Below are 21,765 nucleotides of genomic sequence, written 5' to 3' on the forward strand. Positions count from 1 at the left end.
TAGCCAATATGGTCCATTCCCAAGCCAACCAATGCGACCATTGAATAAGACTCAGAGTATGAGGTAAAGGACATTCTGAATTCCAAGATCATCAGAGGCAAGTTATTTTACCTCATTTCATGGAAGGGCTTTGGCTCAGAGGAAAACACATGGGAACCTGTAACCAATGTGAAAGCCTGTCTCACCAGAGAATTCTATCAGTGCTTTCCCCACAAACCCTAACCAAAGGTGGGGTATTGTAACATTTGGCCGGTCACATGATAGTCCTGCAACAGCACACTCACCAATGCTGCCACAACATGCCCTGGATGCAGCAGGGACAACACCATGCTGCATCTCCTTGGAGCCCCCCCCCCCCCCCCCCCAAGGGCATGCACACATGGTGTGCCAACAGATAAAGGCTTTGTGGCGGGAACCCAGCCACAGCACCTTCTGCTGACGTCAGCAGGTTCAGGCTATTTAAGCCTACTTCACAGAGCAATGGATACCTCAGAAATGGGTCTCCTGCCTTGTCATGCAGTGCATGTTGCTTCAGTTCCTGCCTAATCCACTCCAACTCCCTCTCGCTCCAGTCCTAGTCTCCGTGTCTCATATCCTGCCACATATCCTGTTTTGCCTTGCCCCTGTCTGTCTTTGTCTTGTTAATCTTCTCCCTGACTTTTGGTTTTGACCTAGGCCTGGACCTCGACTATGCTTGCCATCCCATCTGTCCAGACCTTAGTCTTCTTTTGGACTCCGCTTTACCGCTCGCTCTACAGGACCATCGCCTAAGCCCTGCTGGCACCTGGAATCTAAAGGCTCAACCTGTGGGGGAACAAAGCTGGTACAGGTGAAGCCCAGACCAGCAGAGCATGTCCATCTGCTGTCAGCATGGCCCTAGATGGTTCGTATGCTAGGCTGCATCAATCACGCAGCCTAGCCAAGGGCTCTCAGTCTGTGATAACAGTAGTAACCGTATTTGTTGAGACTGAACAAAGAACTCCTTTCTGTTTCTTTCCCATAGCAAGGAATCAGGACTTGAAAACTTGGAGGGGCGCACTCCTTTGGTGCATGCCAGCGTCTCACACCACAGGTCCAGCTGATTTTATATGCAAGGGGTAGGCACCTTTGGATGATGTTATTTGTGCCATTACAGCTCTATCTCGCCAGGCATCCTGAGTGCAGAAATCCTTGCCCCGAACTCCCCACTCATGCAGTAGATCCGTCTGATTTTATGTGCAAGGGGGTAGGCGCCTTCCGATGTCATTTTGCCCTGCTACAGCTCCACTTCACCAGGCGTCCCAGGTGCAGCAATTCTCCCGGTGCAGGTATTCTTGCCCCTAGCTCCCCACCTCAATATTTTTAGCTTTGCATGCCACTAGTTATCTAAGGACCATCATACTGGGCTGTACAGATCAAAACAAACTGGTCTGCAATGCAAAGCATTAAATCTAATAATAGTTCTAGCAATCTATATTTCATATAACAATTTTTCTTTTTTTCTTTTGAATTTGCAAATTAAAGTAGTACTTATTTAGAACTAAAAATGTTCCAAAACTGAACTGGTAAAATACATTTTAGAAAATATAATGAAAATTAAAGGTATGGTCTACGTATTTTGTTTTAACTTACCACACCTAAAAAAAGTGGTTTTGTGACGTCAAGGTTTGCCCTCCATGCAAAGAATAAAGAATAGATGGTGAGCATTCCAGTAAATAGCCATACTAATGAATATTTCAGCTTCTCTCTGCAAAAGACACAGAATAACTTTAACTACAAATGCCTTCACTCAAGAAAACAGATTCCATACTTACAAAGAATGCAGTGGTGTTCAACTGCATTCTGTTCCAAGTGAGAGGATTATTTCAAAGTTTTTAATCAATCAGATATAAAGATTGAACTCTTGCAATATAACAATAACATCTTTCTGTATGAAACACAAAAACTGCTAGCAAGATCTCAATACTTACGGCTTTGCAAAACATCGTATTAATGCTATGATAGTAAGTATTGGTGCCAATAGAGTAAGTTCTGTCTTCATACATGTCATCTGAAAACTGCAGAGAATAATATTGCATAAATAATAGTGATTCGTGCTCCTAAAAGCAATATTGTTACTTGTAATGGTAATTAAGAAAACATGAATGTTTATATTACGGTATAAGTTCTTTAGGCCTTTCAATACTTTTTGCTCTTCCAAAAATTCAGGAATCAAAGCATATTTCACCAAAATACTGTAAACAATAGCATATTGGAAGGATCTGAACAGCAAACTCTGTCAGAAAACTTATAATAGCTCGGAGATCCATATTTAAAAGATCTGTTCTGGTAACTTTGTGAGTAACCTGGACAAATGTTTGGTTTTAACAATTCCTTCCCCTCTTCCCCCTTTGATTAAATTTTGTCCAGACAAAATTACCCACAAAAAATTTAGCCAAGAAAAAAAAAAAAAAAGAGGTAGTGATGGGGAATTCCAGGTATGGGGCTTAACTTTAGCTAGATAGCATTATCCAGGTAAGTCTGGTCATACTGGAGGACAGTTCTAAAATTCTCCATCGATGGCAGAACAAATCAACCATATAAAGGGGTGGTGTCATCTGATGGTGCAAGATGGAGAGCTGACCAGATTTTTCTGAGCATGCCCAGGCATTCCCACACAACTGCAGAAGCATGAGTCTCCTGTCTTCATGGTAAACAAACCTTCAATTTTAAGGGGAGGAGAGCAGGGCTGTTGATTGATTTGTCCTGCTACCTATGGAAAATCTTGTTATAAGTGAGCAACTTTGCTTTCTCGGCGGGAAAGTAGGAAAGAGAACAGCCACACAATCCCAAGCTGAAGGTTGCATGAAAACGATAATTATGAGGCCACTATTCAGTAGGTTGTTTAGTGGACAAGTTATTCAGCTAAAGTTAGCTGGATAACTTGCCCCATTGAATATACTAATCTAAAGTTATCTGGCTATATGTAGCCGGATAACACAAAAAACTAACCAGCTAATATGAAAAGTAGCCAGATAGGGTTTAAGTGTAGCTGGATAACGTGCTACTTAACTGGATATCCTTAAAAGATATCTGGCTAAGTAGTACTGTCAACAACTAAAAATGAAATAAAAGGGCCAGCAAGCCCGATTCCCTCACTCCCTCCTTCCAAAATGTGTCACATGGCCTTGTCAGGTTGTGATTCCTGCACCCCTCCAAACCTCTCATACTAAAGTAGAAGGCCCCTGCTTTATAGACCAGGTCCCTGCCCTGAATATTGCCAAGTATTAACATTGAGTGTCCCCTTTCCCTCACACACACCAGCAGTACTCAAATGTTGTGCCTGCACCTTCCATTCCCACTGACCCTCCCCATTCCCCTTTTTCCTGAAACTTCTCTGGTGGGAGTGAGGAATCCACTTCCCCGCTCCCACCAATAAGAGAGGTCTGGGAGGGTACAGGAATCACAGACTTTTTTTTTAATGTGTTGCAAGTGCTATTTAGCAAAATTGCTTACCTTGTAATAGGTGTTATCCCAGGACAGCAGGATGTAGTCCTCACATATGGGTGACGTCATTGACGGAGTCCTATTGAGGGAAAACCTTCAGTCAAAGTTTCTAGAAACTTTTGACTGGCACTGTGAGGCCACTGAGTATGCCCAGCATGCCATGATATTCTCTGCCACAGGGGTCTCTCTTCAGTCTCGTACGTGGCAATAATCTTTAGCAAAAAATAAAATAAAACGTATCGGACCCAACTCAGAGGGGTGGCGGGCGGGTTTCGTGAGGACTACATCCTGCTGTCCTGGGATAACACCTATTACAAGGTAAGCAATTTTGCTTTATCCCAGGACAAGCAGGATGCTAGTCCTTACATATGGGTGATTAGCAAGCTAGAGCTGAGTCATTTTGTAGTGAAGCAACAGTAAAGTATTGTTGTTGAAAATGAGGCAGCCGAAGATCACAGCAGGCTGGCTGTAGAAGGAGTTGGGTTTAAACTGGAAACAAGTTCTTTAAGACAGATTGTCCATAGGCTGAATCTTGTCATCCCTGCTTGTCCAAACAGTAATGAGCTGCAAAGGTGTGAAGAGAACTCCATGTTGCTGCTTTACATATGTCAAGGATTGGCACTGAACGATAGTGTGCTACTGAGGTTGACATTGCTCTTACTAAATGTGCCTTTACTCGCCCTTGGAGAGGAAGGCCTGCTTTTTCATAGCAAAACTGTATGCAATCTGCTAACCAGTTGGATAGAGTATGTTTACCCACTGCTTTACCCGGTTTGTTTGGATCATAAGATACAAAGAGCTGAGGGGATTTCCTGTAGACTGCAGTGCGGTCTAAGTAAAATGCTAGCGCACGCTTACAGTCCAAGGTATGTAAGGCCCGTTCCCCTTGATGAGAATGAGGCCTTGGAAAAAACGTGGGTACATAAGAAAATGCCATACTGGGTCAGACCAAGGGTCCATCAAGCCCAGCATCCTGTTTCCAACAGTGGCCAATCCAGGCCATAAGAACCTGGCAAGTACCCAAAAACTAAGTGTATTCCATGTAACCATTGCTAATGGCAGTGGCTATTCTCTAAGTGAACTTAATAGCAGGTAATGGACTTCTCCTCCAAGAACTTATCCAATCCTTTTTTAAACACAGCTATACTAACTGCACGAACCACATTCTCTGGCAACAAATTCCAGAGTTTAATTGTGCGTTGAGTAAAAAAGAACTTTCTCCGATTAGTTTTAAATGTGCCCCATGCTATAAGAACATAAAACTATGGATTGGTTCAAGTGGAATTCCGTAACTACCTTGGGAAGGAATTTTGGATGTGTATGGAGAACCACTCTGTCATGTAGGAATTTCGTGTAGGGTGAGTACGTGACAAGTGCTTGTAACTCACTAACCCTTCTAGCTGATGTAATGGCTATGAGGAAGATAGTCTTCCATGTGAGAAATTTAAGATCACAGGAATTCATGGGTTCAAAAGGAGAACGCATGAGTCTTGTTAAGACCAGATTAAGGTCCCATTCTGTAACTGGTGGCCAAATTGGTGGTTTAAGTTGAGTTAAACCTCTCATAAATCTGACAAGTGGTTGTGTGGATATTGGTGCATCTTCCATCTTGTTATGGTAAGCTGAGATTGCACTTAAATGGACTCTTACAGATGAAGTCTGGAGACCAGAGTCTGAAAGATGGTATAAGTAGTCTAGTAGAGAAGTGGTGGGGCAGGTGAAAGGATCAATATCCTGTTTGCACCACAAAGTAAACCTTTTCCATTTCCAAGAATAGTTCATTCGTGTGGAAGGCTTACGTGAAGCTATAAGCACTTGAGATACACATTGGTTGAAAGATTGAGTGGTTGTAAGATCAAGCTTTCAACATCCATGCCGTCAGGGACAGGGATTGAAGGTTGGGATGGCGCAACCGACCCTGATCCTGAGTTATGAGAGTGGGAGCTACTACCAGGCGAATTGAATCCCTGACTGAGAGGTCGAGTAGTGTGGGGAACCATACTTGTCGAGGCCAATATGGGGCTATGAGTATCATGGACCCCTTGTCCTGTTGTAGCTTCACAAGAGTTTTGGTTATGAGCGGTATTGGAGGATACGCTTATAGAAGGCCTGAGTTCCAAGGGCATTCTAAAGGCATCCTTGGCTGGCAGTTTCATTTGTGTAGAGAACAGAATTTGTCCACTTTGTGATTCAGATGTGACACAAAGAAGTCTATTGTTGGTTGTCCCCAACGTCGAAATATCCTGGTCGCTACTGAGGGATCCAGGGACCATTCGTGTGGTTGGAACTGACGACTGAGTCGATCTGCCACTACATTGTGGATGCCTGCCAGATAGGTGGCCCGGAGAAACATTGAGTGTGTCAGGGCCCAGTCCCAAATCTGTGCAGCTTCTTGACAAAGGAGATACGAGCCCGTACCTCCCTGTTTGTTGATGTACCACATGGCTACTGTGTTGTCTGTTTGGATGAGAACAGTCTTGTGTGAAAGGCAGTCCTTGAACGAATGCAGCGCATAACGTACAGCTCGGAGCTCCAGGAAATTGATTTGAAATATTGCTTCGAGTTTTGTCCAAGTGCCTTGGGTTTGGAGAGTGTTTATGTGAGCTCCCAACCTAAGGTGGATGCATCTGTAGTTAATGTCATTTGTGGGACTGGTTGCTGGAAGGGTAGGCCCTTGTGCAAGTTGTCTTTGTTCGCCCACCATAGCAGAGATGATCGTAGCTGGTGGGTGACTTGAATTGGAGAATGCAGTGGTTGAATGGCCTGGATCCATTGTGATCGCAAAGTCCACTGGGTGACTCTCGTGGCTAGCCTTGCCATAGGAGTGACGTGAACTGTGGAGGCCATGTGGCCTATAAAGTTAGAAACTGATGAGCTGTTGCTTGTTTCTTGAGTGGAGCGAGTTTGCCAGTAGGGAAAGTGTCTCTGCCCGATTGTCGGGTAGAAAAGCCCTTGAGAGGATAGTGTTCAATTCTGCTCCTATGAATTGAAGCAGGTGAGATGGAGTAAGATGGGATTTTTGATAGTTGATGAGAAATCCCATCGAACGAGGTACAGTAATTGTTTAATTGAGAGAAGCGAGAGCTCCTTGTAGAGACTGACTTTTGATGAGCTAGTCGTCTAGATATGGAAACATATGGACACTTTGTTTGTGCAAGTGTGCCGCTATTACTGCCAGACATTTGGTGAATACTCTGGGAGCAGAGCCAAGGTCGAATGGCAATACTTTGTATTGGAAATGTTGATGACCCACCATGAAGCGCAGATACTTGCGATGAGGGGGAAATATTGGAATGGAGAAGGTACAGAGAAGGGCTACCAAAATGATAAGGGGAATGGAACAGCTCCCCCTATGAGGAAAGACTAAAGAGGTTAGGACTTTTCAGCTTGGAGAAGAGACGGCTGAGGGGGGATATGATAGAGATGTTTAAAATCATGAGAGGTCTAGAACGCGTAGATGTGAATCGGTTATTTACTCTTTCGGATAGTAGAAAGACTAGGGGGCACTCCATGAAGTTAGCATGGGGCACATTTAAAACGAATCGGAGAAAGTTCTTTTTTACTCAACGCACAATTAACCTCTGGAATTTGTTGCCAGAGGATGTGGTTAGTGCAGTTAGTATAGCTGTGTTTAAAAAAGGATTGGATAAGTTCTTGGAGGAGAAGTCCATTACCTGCTATTAAGTTCACTTAGAGAATAGCCACTACCATTAGCAATGGTAACATGGAATAGACTTAGTTTTTGGGTACTTGCCAGGTTCTTATGGCCTGGATTGGCCACTGTTGGAAACAAGATGCTGGGCTTGATGGACCCTTGGTCTGACCCAGTATGGCATTTTCTTATGTTCTTATGTTTTTTTTTAATGTGAGTGTAAGCGTCTTGTAGATCCAGAGAACAAAGCCAATCTCCTGTTTGAAGAAGTGGAAGCATGGTGCCTAGAGAAATCATCCTGAACATTTCTTTCTTTAGAAATTTGTTGAGATTTCTGAGGTCTAGAATGGGACGAGGGCCTCTGGTTTTCTTTGGAATGAGGAAATAACGGGAATAGAATCCTCTGTCCCTCTGAGGCCGGGGCACCGGCTCTACAGCCCTGGCTTTCAGAAGGGTGGATAATTCTACTTGTAGTTGAAGCATGTGATTTTCGCTGAGATGAAAATGACTCTGAGGAAAATCTGTGGGAATTGAGAGGAAATTGAGTTGGTATCCTCGAGATATTATGGACAGAACCCATTGGTCTGATGTTATTGGCATCCAATTGTTGTAAAATTTGGATATCCGGCCTCCCACTGGAAGTTCTGGCTGAGGATTGGAGAAATAGCTGAGTTCTCTGGAAGTGGTTTCAAAAACCAGCAGCAGGTCCTGTCTGCGGAGCAGGTTGAGGCCTAACTGCCATCGGCTGTCTTGGTTGCGGTCTTTGTTGAGTTCTAGAAGGCCTGGCTAGAGACATAGGGGGGTAATACCTCCTTTGTCTGTAAAAAGGTCTTCTAGTTTCTTTTCGCAGAGGCCTACGTGCAGAGTGCATAGGGGGATCTTGTGGAAGCGAAGAAAGCTGCCTCAGTGTTTCAGTGTGCTCCTTTAGTTGAGTCACTGCATCCTGGACCTTGGATCCAAAAAGATTATCTCCCAAGCAAGGGAGATCCACTAATTTATCTTGGACTTCAGGTCTGAGGCCTTAAGCCATCCCCATCTTCTGGCGCTGATCCCTGATGCAGCTACCCTGGAAGCTGTTTCGAATCCGTCATAGGCTGCCCGGACCTCATGTTTTCTGGCCTCCAGACCCTTGTGGATGATGGCCTGGGCTGCTTCTTGATACTGAGTTGGAAGAGATGGAACAAAATCTTGCATTTGTTTCCACAAATCTCTTTGATATTGGGTCATGTAGAGTTGGTATGAAGAGATTCGAGAGTTCAACATGGCCCCTTGATAGACTTTATGACCCAGGGAATCTAAAAACCGGTGATATTTACCTGGGGAATTCGATGAATGTGTTCTAATTCTTTTTGATCTTTTTTGTGCCGACTCCACCACTACTGAATGGTGAGGGAGCTGCGATTTTTGATACCCAGGAGCAGATTGTACTAAATATGTACTGTCCATTCTCTTATTGACAGCTGGAACAGAGCAGGGATGTTCCCACAGGCGATGTTGCAATTCTAGGAGAACATCATGCACTGGTATGGCTACCACTTGTTTTGGAGGGTCGACAAATTGAAGCACCTCCAAGGTTTGATGCCTGGTATCCTGCTCTGTAACTAATTTGAAAGGAATGGTATCAGCCATTTCCTGGACAAAAGTGGTGAAAGTAAAATCTTCTGGAGGAGATTTCTTTCGAGGATCTGGTGGGGATGGTTCAGACATAAAATCCTCAGATGAGATTTCTGAATTTGTGTCACTCCAAGTGTCATATTCTTGGATGTGTTGAGGAGTTGCCGAAGTCTTAGGCGGAGGAGAAATGCCAGAAGGTCCTGGCAATGGATCTTCAGGATATGACTCCTCAAGATACTCTTCCCTTGGATTAGAGGGGAGAGAATCAAGTAGATCCTGATCTTTTCATTAGTATTTGATGTAGTGCTGACTGGGTGTCCTGGATCCCCAGGAAGGAGTGGCCCCGATGTTGAAGGCTTTGGGATCGAAGATGGGACTAGTGTCTCAATGACCTCTTCGAAACCACTGTAGTTGTTTTGCCTTTATTGCCGGGCATCGGCGCAATCATGAAGTTCAGTGCCGGAACCGATAGAGCCATCGACATGGTTACTGGTAAACTCGCAGTCACAGACTTTGGCATCGATGGTGGCATCGAAGTTGTCACTGGAATCGGTGGTGTAACCTGCATCGGTATTGACCCCGGCATCGGGATTGTCCCCGGCATCGGTAGTGCCACCGTCATCGGTAATGTTACCGGCATCTGTGACGTCACCGGCAGAATCGCCGGCATCATCACCGGAATTTGTTCTTTCAGGGCCTGCATCACTGCCTGCTTGATGAACATGGACAATTCCTGTGATACAGCTGGGATGGACGGTGGTGGTGGAGGAGTGGATGATACCTCATGCGATGTTTGTATGGGTTCCATCGATGTCGTAGGTCCTGACAGTGGTGGTGTTTCCTTGTGTTTTTGCCGCTTTGCGTTCGGTTCTCCCGGGGAGGGAGTTAACGCAGGTGTCGGGGCATGTCGGTGCCGATGCTTATGTTTAGGCCTTTGTTCGACTACCGACCTTATTGACGCCGTCGACGGTGTTGGCGATGCCTGATCACGGGATCCCTCCAGACGATGTTTTTTGAGCAAAATTTTTTTGGTGACTCCTGCTGGGGACGATTTCGTTAATGTCGAAGGAGAGGGAAGGAGTTGGAGGTGAAAAAGGTGCTCCATTTTTCTCTTGTCTAAGCTTCCTGCCCTTTGGAGTCATTTCTGCACACTGTTGGCAGGATGAGACATCATGTTTTTCGCCTAAGCAGAGGACACACTCAAGGTGTGGGTCTGTGATAGACATAGTCCGATTGCAAATCGGACATTTTTTAAAGCCTGAAGCTATGTTTTCACCGACAGACGTTGATGAAAACAGGGGAAAATTTTCTGAGAGAAAAAAAGTTCTTACTTACAGTAAAAACGATACCGATTTCTCACCGTCTGGTGGAAAAAGAGAGAGAGAGATCCCTTATGGGAGAGATTTGAAAATAATTACTTTTTCAGTCAGTGATGTGTGAGTAAAAACTCACAGGGCTCCTATCTCCGCGATGCTTACAGCAGCGAGGAAAAACGAAGGCTGAAGAGAGACCCCTGTGGCAGAGAATATCATGGCATGCTGGGCATGCTCAGTGGCCTCACAGGGCCAGTCAAATGTTTCTAGAAACTTTGACAGAAAGTTTTCCCGCAATAGGGCTCCATCAATGACGTCACCCATATGGTAAGGACTAGCATCCTGCTTGTCCTGGGATAAAGCCAGATATCTTTTAAAGATATCCAGTAAAGTAGCATGTTACATGGCCACACAAGGGCAGATAAGTTTAGATGTGCTCTGAAGTAGGTCTAAAGTTATCCGGCTAATTTAGAACTTGATTCATTAAGTCATTTTCCCATAGATACAGAATGGGAGAAATGCCTTAACGAATCAGGCCCTTAGCCAGATAAATCTGAAATTTGACTAAGTTAACCAGATAACTAAACCATTCCCCAGAATGCTCCCAGAATGCCCCCTATTTTTTTTTAAATATCTTTATTAAGTTTAACATTAACACCCACAAATAGGTATAGAAGTAGAGAACAGCCGTATTCAATACAATGTGTAATCCATCAAAACCATGACTTCCAGAAAGATAAAGATAAACATAAGTATTCATAGAAAATACAGGTGGTTATTGCATATAAACACATTACATTGTGAGCAATTTTGACAGTTGTTTGCTATTGTGATTACAGTAATCCACCTTTCCACTTCTCCACACCACCCTCCCTATATCCCCCCCACCCCCACCCAACCTACCAGATGAGATACTCGAGATGTGTCAGTGGACATAATCTGTAAGAGGTCTATTCTCCCAAAAAATAGGAATAGATACAGGTATTCAAATAGTTTCATGAAAAAATATAAATAGTGTTATGACATGTACAAATGGCTTGGTATCATGCGGAAGATACAGACAGTACCAATAAAACTATCTACAGGTAGTGCAGGAAAGGTCGGTGTACATGACTACACACCGGCAAGCAGTACCCAATGGGACCTTAAATTGGGTATATGCGGGAGTCACCAAGATCGATATTTCATATGTTCAGTTTGGGATTGGATGTAGGTTTCAGATAGTTAAAAAAGGGTTCCCAGATTTCTTGGATTTACTTAAATTTCTTAAACGAGGTGTTTTGGCAGTATTGTATTCAAGACTGCTCAAAGAAATCATTCTGGTGAACCAAGAGTCCACTGTCAGTGTTTTATCTGTAAGCCAATGTAATAGAATCAGCTTTTTCCCCAGTATTCCCGCTCTATGGATAAAAAGTACAATGGGAGTTGGTGGGTCCCATTGTGAGGGTGCGAAAAAACCAAAGAGCCATAAGTTTGGATCTACTGGCAATGATTGGTTCAACATTTTGGAACATAGACAGGCTATGTCCCCCCAGAAGGTAAGTATGCGTGGACAGTCCCAAAAGCTATGAACATAAGTGCCTTCTTGTATCTGACATTTAGGGCATTTGGCTGTGGCGGCTATTTGGAGCTTGTAGGCTTTAGAAGGAGATAGGAAAAATCGCCAAATGAATTTATAGAACGTTTCTTGCAACAACACATTGTCGGTGATATCCCTAGTCAACCCAAAGAGCTGTGTGAAATCTTTGTATGTTAATTTGAACAAAGGCCAGTCCCATTTGCTATAGAGTTTTTTGATTGGCTTGTGTGTACTCATCTTTGAGAGCGCAGTATAATATCAGGTGATGTTCAATTTCTGTGTAGGGTATTCTGGAAATATTTCCTTAAGCTTAAGAAAAGATGGGGATATAGAGAAAGATTCTTTTCGGCTTATGACATAGTGTTGAACTTGCAGAAAAGCAAAGTAGTCTTTTGACAACAGCTCAAACTGCCTCTGTAAGGAGGAGAACGCATGGAGTTGAGACGTGGTATCATCTAATAGTTGGTAAATATACCGTAATCCTCGTCTATACCATCTATGGAAAGGAGAGCCTTGGATGCCTGGAACAAAGTCTGGGTTGTGGGCTATTGTGAGAAGGGATGTCAGACGAGATGGTAGGGTAAGGAGCCTAAGTAATTGCCCCCACACTCTTCGACAGGTTTGCAGTAGAATGTTCATTTTAATTTCGTTTGGTATGAGGCCAGAATCTAATTGTAAAAGGGGATTTAACCCAAAAACTTTGTACCAGGCCAAGAGCAAGTTATAGGGAACATATTTGGAAGTGGAAAATAGCCAATCCCGTACCAATCGTAGGTTGCAAGCCATGTTATACCAAAAAAGGTTGGGACATCCCAAGCCGCCCTCCCCAATTGGCCTGCATAACACATCCATAGAGATGCGCGGCTTTTTCTTCCCCCACAAAAAAGTACTAAGTGCTTTGGTGAAACACTTCAAATCTTGTTTAACTATCCAGAGAGGTATCATTTGGAGTACGTACAACCATTTTGGCAATAGTATCATTTTAAATAATTGTATACGGCCTATTATAGAGAGGGGGAGTGTCTGCCATCTTTCCAGTGTATGGGAGGTTTGGGTTAGTAATGGTTGGACATTGGCTGCATATATATCATCAATATTGACTGGGACTCGGATCCCCAGATATTTTAACTCTTTTTCTACCCATCGTAGTGGAAATTGACCAGGCCACGTAGCCCGAACCGTGCCTGTAACATCAACAGCTTCAGATTTTTCTTGGTTAATTTTTAAACCAGCAAAGGTGCCAAAAAATTCTTGTAATCGTAGCACTTCCGGCAGTGAGGTAACAGGGTTTAATACAAAAATCAGGACATCAGCAGCAAAAGCTGCAACCTTGAATGGATGTTCAGGCTCTCCAAACCCCATAATTTTGGGACTCACAGCTATTTTCTCTCAGACACAACTAGAATTCTCAACCGCCCAATCCAACCTATTGAAGCTTCAAACGCTATAGCAACGGTACAATCTGGGAAATCACCTGGGCCAGATGGATTCTCTTATGATTTTTATAAAACATTACGTATCCAGCTGGTAGATCATCTAACTGCCTTTTACAGGGATGGCCTACATAAAAATATGTACGTCAGGGTTGCCCCCTTTCACCCCTCTTGTACATCCTGGCCAGGATGTACAAGAGGGGTGAAAGGGGGCAACCCTGACGTACCCCCTGACAGATAGGTACTTTCCCTGAAACAGAGCCATTGGCTACAATTCTGGAGCTTGGAGCTCTATACAAGAGTGAGATATAATCTAAGAAAGCCTCTTTAAATCCCATTTTACGTAGTACAAAAAACATGTATGTCCATGAAACGCGATCGAAGGCCTTTTCAGAGTCGAATCAGATCGCTAATGCTGGAATATGGCTAGATCGACACATCTTCATAGCTGTAATCAATTCGAGCATATTGGCATTTCCTTTACGCCCTTTCACAAAGCCCACCTGATGGGACGAGATTAAATGGGGGAGGAGCATGTTGAGACGTTCTGCTAGACGTTCTGCTAAAACCTTTGCTAATAGTTTAAGATTGCAGTTCAATAGAGATATCGGGCGATAGGACCCTGGGAGTAGGGGATCTTTGCCTGGTTTAGGCAGTACTGTGATATGGGCAAGATTAAAGTCCGTCGGGAACATATTTTTATGTAGGTCATCCCTGTAAAAGGCAGTTAGATGATCTACCAGCTGGATACGTAATGTTTTATAAAAATCATAAGAGAATCCATCTGGCCCAGGTGATTTCCCAGATTGTACCGTTGCTATAGCGTTTGAAGCTTCAATAGGTTGGATTGGGCGGTTGAGAATTCTAGTTGTGTCTGAGAGAGGTGCGGGATTGTGATATCTTGGAAAAACTCCGCTTCAGCTGAGCGGCTTTCATTCTGCTCGGCAGTATAAAGTTGTGTATAAAATTCTCGAAACACATCACAGATATCAGCTTTTTGTGTAACCAGCTGACCTCTGGTGTCTTTCATATGAGAGATAAAAGTTTTCGGGCGTGCAGCTCGCACTAAGTTAGCTAATAGTCGTCCAGCCTTATTTCCAAACTGAAATAATTTTTGTTCCCCCTTGTACAGTTGCTGTTGCGCCCTGGTGCGTAATAAAGTGTTTAATCGGGTTAATGTATTATAGTAGTCTGTCTTTGGGTGACCAGGAGTAGAAAGCAGTATAGTCTTGTACTGTCTAAGTTGCTGTTCCAGTAACAATATATAAGAGTTTAATTGCTTATGTAAGGATTGGGTATATGATATTATTTCACCTCTGAGAACAACTTTGGATGTTTCCCAAAAAAGTTGGGGGTTATCTTTATGTTGTTGGTTGTGCTGGAAAAACTCATCCCACTTAGTCCGTAAGAATGTTTGAAATGGTACATTCTGTTTAAGGTATGATGGAAAACGCCATAGGCGTGCTCCGTCTCTGCCTCGCGCTGTGTGTAGCTGTAAGGCCACTGGCGAATGATCAGAGATGGCCTGTGTTTCTATAGAGGCGGAGATAACATTGGCAAAACTACCTTGTGAAACCAAAATGTAGTCTATTCGAGATAGAGAGGCATGTGCCCTTGAGATATGTGTGTAGTCTCTCTCTGTGGGGTGCAGTACCCTCCAAATATCCAAGAGCCCTAGCTGGGTACATAAATATGCTACTCCCTTTAACTTTTTGTTCCTTGCCTTTAATACCAGGGGGCTGCGATCCACACTAGCGTCATGGACGCAATTGAAATCTCCCATGAGTAACAAGCTTCCTTGTGTCTGAGTTAGCAGAAGGTTTCCTATCTGTTCAAAGAAGCTGTGATTGTACTCGTTTGGCACGTAAATATTACAGATGGTAACCAGAGTATCCCTCCACAACCCCGCAACTATCACATATCGGCCTTCCTGATCAGTGATTTGGTTAGTGATAGTAAAATTGGTATTTTTATGAATTAAAATTGCAACACCACCTTTTTTCCCTAGTGCTGCTGAAGAAACACAAGTTCCGACCCATTCTCTGCGCAGTTTCGCGCTTTCATGGGAAGTTAAATGGGTTTCCTGTAAGCAGGCTATATCTGCCTGTAGGTGCTTCAACTGATTAAGTATTGTTTTCCTCTTAATGGGCGAACCCAAGCCATTCACATTCCAAGACAACACTTTATCCATTGTCATACCTAATTCGGTACACCCGGGGCCAAGGCCCCTGATATCTTAGCCAATCTAAGAGCAGGAAGGCCCCCAGCTTAGCCCCCCTGCCTTCCAGTTCTAGTTGAGATCGATCTTGGTGAGTCTAGCTAGATACTTGCTCTCGGCTTTGGTAGGTTCCCGCCCCCCACCCCATCCCATCCCTTATTCTTAATCCCAGGCACCGATTCTAACCATTGCTGCAGTGGCATAGAGATCATGTGTTTGCAAGTGTGCGGGTGCGGCAGTCAAAAAAGCAACAGATAATTAAGGAAAACACCAATATCTAATAACAATCATCAAGCAAAAATTGGCTGGTGAGATAGATATTATTGCTGTTACAAAAAATATATTCTTTTAAGTTTTTTAAAAAAAATGTTATGAGAGGAAAAGACCTCAGCAGTGGTTTTCTACTGAATATTTCATCAGATTTTTGTACCAGTAAGTGCAATCATAGGTCAAGAAAAACCTCCCTGTATTTTTATTCCAATTTTTATTTTGTCATTGAAATTCCTTTTTTTTTTTTTAAATATTCTTCACTGGTTTGCTGCTTCTTTTGTATTCATTTGAAAAACAATTTTGTGAATAAACCAGACTTAGGGGGTCATTTTTTAAAGCTAGCGCACGCGAAAAGGGACATTTCGCTAAAAAGGGGCGGAGTCTGCCCTGGAAGAGTAGGAGTCGGGGCGGACGCAGTGAAGGTAGCGTGGACGGCAAAAAGGTAAGGAGCCTTTTCACTGCCCATTTCGCGCCCAATAGCACCACCTTTTATGATGGCGCTTTCGCAGGCCCGCCCCTGCATCCCTGCCCCACCCCCCTGCGCGATTCACACCGCCGTGTTTTAGAAAATATAGGCCTTAGAATAGTAATATATAACACTTTGTTTCGCCCAGCGGAATCTTTGCAAGAGAAGGTTTAGAATGAGAAACGGAAATTATGTAATCTTAAAAAAGAGAAATATAGCCCTGTCGCAGCATTGGCGAAACATTGTCAACATTGGCGTCTCACCGGTAGCTGTCACCAGCACCAATTCGATAGTCTCTTATAAACTGAAAATAATCTGCAATTGAAAGAGACAAAATTCTCATGAAAATCCCCGCAAAAGATAAGTACAAAAAATTTGTTTTTCCTACGGGCAAATATGCTGCTATAAACAGAAAGAAAAGAAGTGTTATATATTAGTATTCTAAGTCTGGTTTATTCACAAAATTGTTTTTCAAATGAATACAAAAGAAGCAGCAAGCCAGTGAAGAATATTTAAAAAAAATAAGGAATTTCAATGACAAAATAAAAACTGGAATAAAAATACAGGGAGGTTTTTCTTGACCTATGATTGCATTTACTGGTACTAAAATCTGATGAAATATTCAGTAGAAAACCAGTGCTGCGGTCTTTTCCTCTCATAATTTTTTTTTTTTTTTAAACTTAAGAATATATTGTTTGTAGCAGCAATAATATCTATCACACCAGCCAATTTTTGCTTGATGGTAGTCAAAAAAGCAAACAGAATGTTGGAAATTATTAGAAAGGCAATGGTGAATAAAATGGAAAATGTCATAATGCCTCTGTATCGCTCCATAGTGAGATCACACCTTGAATACTGTGTACAATTGTGGTCATCGCATCTCAAGAAAGTTATAGTTGCGATGGAGAAGGTACAGAGAAGGGTGATCAAAATGATAAAGGGGATGGAACAGCTCCCCCTATGAGGAAAGACTAAAGAGGTTAGGACTTTTCACCTTGGAGAAGAGATGGCTGAGGGGGGATATGATACAGGTGTTTAAAATCATGTAAGGTCTAGAACGGGTAAATGTGAATCGGTTATTTACTCTTTTGGATAATAGAAGGACTAGGGGGCACTCCATGAAGTTAGCATGTGGCACATTTAAAACTAATCGGAGAAAGTTCTTTTTCGCTCAACGCACAATTAAATTCTGGAATTTGTTGTCAGAGGATGTGGTTAGTGCAGTTAGTATAGCTGTGTTTAAAAAAGGATTGGGTAAGTTCTTGGAGGAGAAGTCCATTACCTGCTATTAATTAAGCTGACTTAGACGAAACTCCCCTGTATGCTCAGTAAAGTCTTTACTGAATTCTTGTTGATGCTGGTAGATGATGTCACCCATGCATAATTGCTAATTCATTCCTGCATGATGATGGAGAAATCTAAGGACCAAAGAAATGTTATTGTATGAAGTGTGGAAGATTAGGCCTGCAGATGGGTTTGGCCTGCTATGAGCCAGTCATCTAGATAGGAAAAACATAAATGCATTGTATAGCCTTAAATGAGCAGCAACTTCTGCAAGGCATTTTGTGAAAACTCTGGTAGCCAATGAAAAGCCAAACAGAAGAACTCAATATTGATAATGATTGTTCCCTATGGTGAAATGTACAAATCGCCTGTAATTCTTGTGAACTGTGTGTAAGTACCAGTGAGATTTAGAGTAGATTTAGAGTCATTTATCTCTAATTGAGGAAGATGAAACTTAAGGATTTCATCTTGAACACTTTTTTCTTGTTGAGGTTTCTGAGGTCCAAGATATGCTATTTTAGAAATAGGATGCACTTGGATTAGAAACCTATGCTCTTTTCCAATGATGGAATAGGTTCTACTGCACTGGCAGAGAGGAGGATCCTGCTGAAGAAATGTGATCTTATATGCAAGTAGAGACTGCCTCCTTGGAGGATTGCATGGAGGGGAAATCTGAAATTTAAACAGCACCCTGCTGCATGAACTTTAATACCGAACAATCTTCTATCATCAAAGTTTATATATGAATGAAATGTATCTCTCTACCACTGGAAGACTGCCCAAGGCTAATTAGGAATTTTGTTTGATAGTGTAGTCAAAATGTTGGTTTGATTTGAGAGTGTTGTTTGAGAGTGTTAAAAAGATATTGTTTGTGCTCTCTCTTGGACATACTGGCTAGATTGCCGTCACCGCTGCTGTTGGCGGTGTCACTGAAAGGGGTAAAGTTGATATTTCCTCCTTTAATAGAAGTATTGCCTTTTATAGTACTGAGGATGGGGTTTCCTAGATATAAAAGACTGTTCTGTCATTGCAGCTGATAGTGTAAGTGGAGTAATACAATGATATTTTATAAGGTCTGCTGTTCCTTTCACTTTTTCTCTGAAGAGAGTATATCTTGTAACTTGTCTGATGATTAGGTTCATCGTTTTAAAGGACTTTCTCTTTTGTTAATTAGGATTTGCCCTCTTAATACTCATACTCATGCAAAGTAATTGATACCCCAAAATTTGATATTTTAATATACAGGGTAAAAACAAGTCATCCTGTATTGTACCTGCTACTTACATCAATATTTGTGTGGTTCCAGAACCCATCTCTGTTTTAGCCTAGTCGAAAAAAAAGAAGAATAAATGTAAAAGGCGTTCATTGATGAACTGATAATCAAATGATTTCATTAATCAATGACTAAAGATTTTTCAAGAAACCAAAATGAATTATGTTATCCAATATAATGGAAGTAATATTAGACAAAGTAACAGAACATGAAAGTCTGAAATACCAATACTAACATTCAACACAATGAAATAATTTTTGTAAATGAATTGTGCAAAGTCAGCTATAATACATTTGCTTGCAGATAGTAAAATAAAATGTTGAAAAAATGAACATATTTAACTGATTAATGGACTCAAAAAACATTAGAAAAAAAAAGGAGAGCTAGAGGATGGAAAAATATTAACACTTTGCTACATATTAATTAAACACAAACTTCTAGAAGACTCCAAACATCCAGTTATTTGATTTGCAACCTAGTTAATACCCAATCCTTACAAATTATATTTAGTACAAGTGATGTGATAACACAGGGGTGAATAAACTCTGGGCCTTGAGGGTCGCAAACCACTATGGTTTTCAGGATATCCCTAATAAATATATATTAGAGACAGAGCTGCATGTAGTTGAGGCAGTATGCAATATGCATGCAAATTTATATCATGCATATTCAATAGGGAGCTATGAGAATCATAGTTGCCCAGTCTCTTCTGAGATTTACTAAGATTTTTTTTTCCACTCGAGGTAGGTATTAGAGAATACATGTACAGAAACATCCTTCCTCAATGAAGGGAGAAGACAACCAATGCTAGCTCATATTCCAGTCTTCTTTTGAAGCAGGATATTAGTACTTCCTTGTTCTGATTCATTGCGAACAGATTTATCTCAAGCATTCTCCACTTGGAAAAGATGCTGCTCATCTATGTTATGATTCAGGGACCAATAATAAGGGTCTAATTGGAGACTTAGCCTGTCTGCCAGAATGTTTTCCTCGTCTGCCAGATAAATGAATCTCAGGACCATGTCTCGCGAGATGTGCCATACTGTGTCAGACCAAGGGTCCATCAAGCCCAGTATCCTTTGTCCAACAGTGGCCAACCAAGTCACAAGTATCTGGCAAGTATTCAAACATTAAATGAATAGATCCCAAGTTACTAATCCTTACTGATTAATAGCAGTTTATGGATTTCTGCTCTAGGAACATATCCAAACCTTTTTTAAACCCACCTACACTAACTGCCATAACCACATCCTCTGACAATGAATTCCAGAGCTTAATTATGCATTGAGTGAAAAATAATTTTCTCATACTTGTTTTAAATGAGTTACCTGCGAACTTCATGGAGTGCTTCCTAGTTCTTGTATTATCCGAAAGAGTAAATAACCGATTCACATTTACCCGTTCAAGTTCTTTCATGATTTTGTAGACCTCTATCATATTCCCCCCTTCAGCAGTCTCTTCTTCAAGCTGACAGCCCTAACCTCTTTAGTATTTCCTGAAAGGGGAGCCGTTCCATCTCCTTTATCATTTTGATCACTTTTCTCTGTACTTTCTCCAGTGCAACTATAATTATTTTGAGATGCGACGACCAGAACTGCACACAGTATTCAAGGTGTGGTCTCAACATGGAGCGATACAGAGGCATTTTGACATCCACCATTTTATTCGCCATTCCCTTCCTAATAATTCCTAACATTCTGTTTGCTTTTTTGATCGCTACAGCACACTGAGCTGACAATTTCAATGTATTAACCACTATGACGCCTAGATCTCTTTCCTGGGTAGTAACTCCTAATGTGGAACCTAATATTGAGTAAGGGTTATTTTTCCCTATATGCATCACCTTGCACTTGTCCACTTTAAATTTAATCTGCCATTTGGATGCCCAATTTTCCAGACTCACAAGGTCCTCCTGACACAAGAGGAGAGATCCATTCCTCCCTTTATAGGTAGAAAATGGCTATCTAATTGTCTGGACAAGGACAATTTGATTGGTTACCTGATTTTTGAAAATCTTTAGAGTACAGCATTTTGCCCTTATTTCTAGGTAGTTTACGTGAAGCCTTTGCTTCTAAAAGGACCAGTGACCCTGTGTGTATAGTCATTTCATGTAGGTTCCACGATCCAGTCTGGATGCATCCATGGTTAGTACAATTGAGTGCTGTTGAATTTAACCTGAGGCCATAAGTGTGCAAGATCTCGTCTGATCTCTGAAATTAAACAGGATCAAGCCTGGTTAGTACGTGGATGGGAGTGTTGTTGAATTTGGAAGGGCATGTCCTTCGCCAGACTAGAATGGCAGAGTCACCAAGAGTGTGAATCTCTAAGCTTCTCTGATACTCTAATGTGCTCCTGCAGCCCGAGTGGCTTGGTTCCACTGGGAATTTAGTGTCTACTGGCATATCCTGTATGGAGATGTGCCATGGGAATTACATGGACTGCTGAAGCCATAAGGCCCATAATCCTCAGCAAGATCCAGGCTGATGTCTGCTGACTCTTCCTCACTTCCTTCACTGCAGACATTAAACCAATGATCCCGCTGTCTGGAAGAAAAGCTATTGCTTGAATCATATCTAACATTGCCCCAATAAATTCTAATTAACATGTCAGACTGATCTTAGATTGGGGATAATTGATGAGGAACTCTAGCAGCTCCAGCAATCAAAGGATGTTGCATATGGATTTGTCCTTCTTTGCCTGAGAGGTGTCCTTGACCAGCAAATCATTCAAGTAGGGAAACACATGCAACCTCAATTCTGAATAATAATGCTGCAAAGAGTCAGAAATTTTGTGAATACCCACAGAGCTGATGCTAAGCCAAAAGGCAAAAAAAGCTACTGGAGATGGAGGGTAATATAGTAATGATGGCAGAATAGGACCAAATGGTCCTACCAGACTGCCCAGCAAGCTTCTTATGATAGTATCTACTGAGCCATGCAGGTTACCCTCATGTTTCTCTTCAGGGAAGCAACTGCTTCTCTCTGCAGTTATTCTCAAGCCTTATGATAACCCATAGAAAATGTACTGCTAGCAACATTTTTACTGGGTGATGAGCCTTCTTGAAAATTCAGACAGCAACGACGTTTTGCTTATGGACTTGGCCTCAGAAGCAGACCTGTACTTTTTCAGTTATGTCTGCATATCAGTACCCCAGACTGCAAAAGTCAAGGCCCGTGTTGGTTGCCGTCTTCAAAAGTC

The 21,765-nt window shown here is 42.2% G+C and overlaps 1 protein-coding gene across 2 annotated transcripts in view; it reads right to left on the reverse strand.

Annotated features, from left to right (window-relative positions):
• Positions 1-21,765, reverse strand: part of TMEM260 (transmembrane protein 260) — a 246,464-nt gene that overhangs the window by 49,826 nt on the left and 174,873 nt on the right. For both annotated transcript variants that reach the window (XM_029598248.1, XM_029598249.1), the window contains exons 7-9: positions 18,579-18,619; positions 1,950-2,036; positions 1,612-1,726 (exon numbers count right to left, since the gene is read on the reverse strand). In XM_029598248.1, the coding sequence (XP_029454108.1) occupies positions 1,612-1,726; positions 1,950-2,036; positions 18,579-18,619 (243 nt within the window). The remainder of the gene's footprint in view (positions 1-1,611; positions 1,727-1,949; positions 2,037-18,578; positions 18,620-21,765) is intronic.

Source organism: Rhinatrema bivittatum, chromosome 4 (genome assembly GCF_901001135.1).
Source record: "Rhinatrema bivittatum chromosome 4, aRhiBiv1.1, whole genome shotgun sequence".
NCBI classification, from domain to species: Eukaryota; Metazoa; Chordata; class Amphibia; order Gymnophiona; family Rhinatrematidae; genus Rhinatrema; species Rhinatrema bivittatum.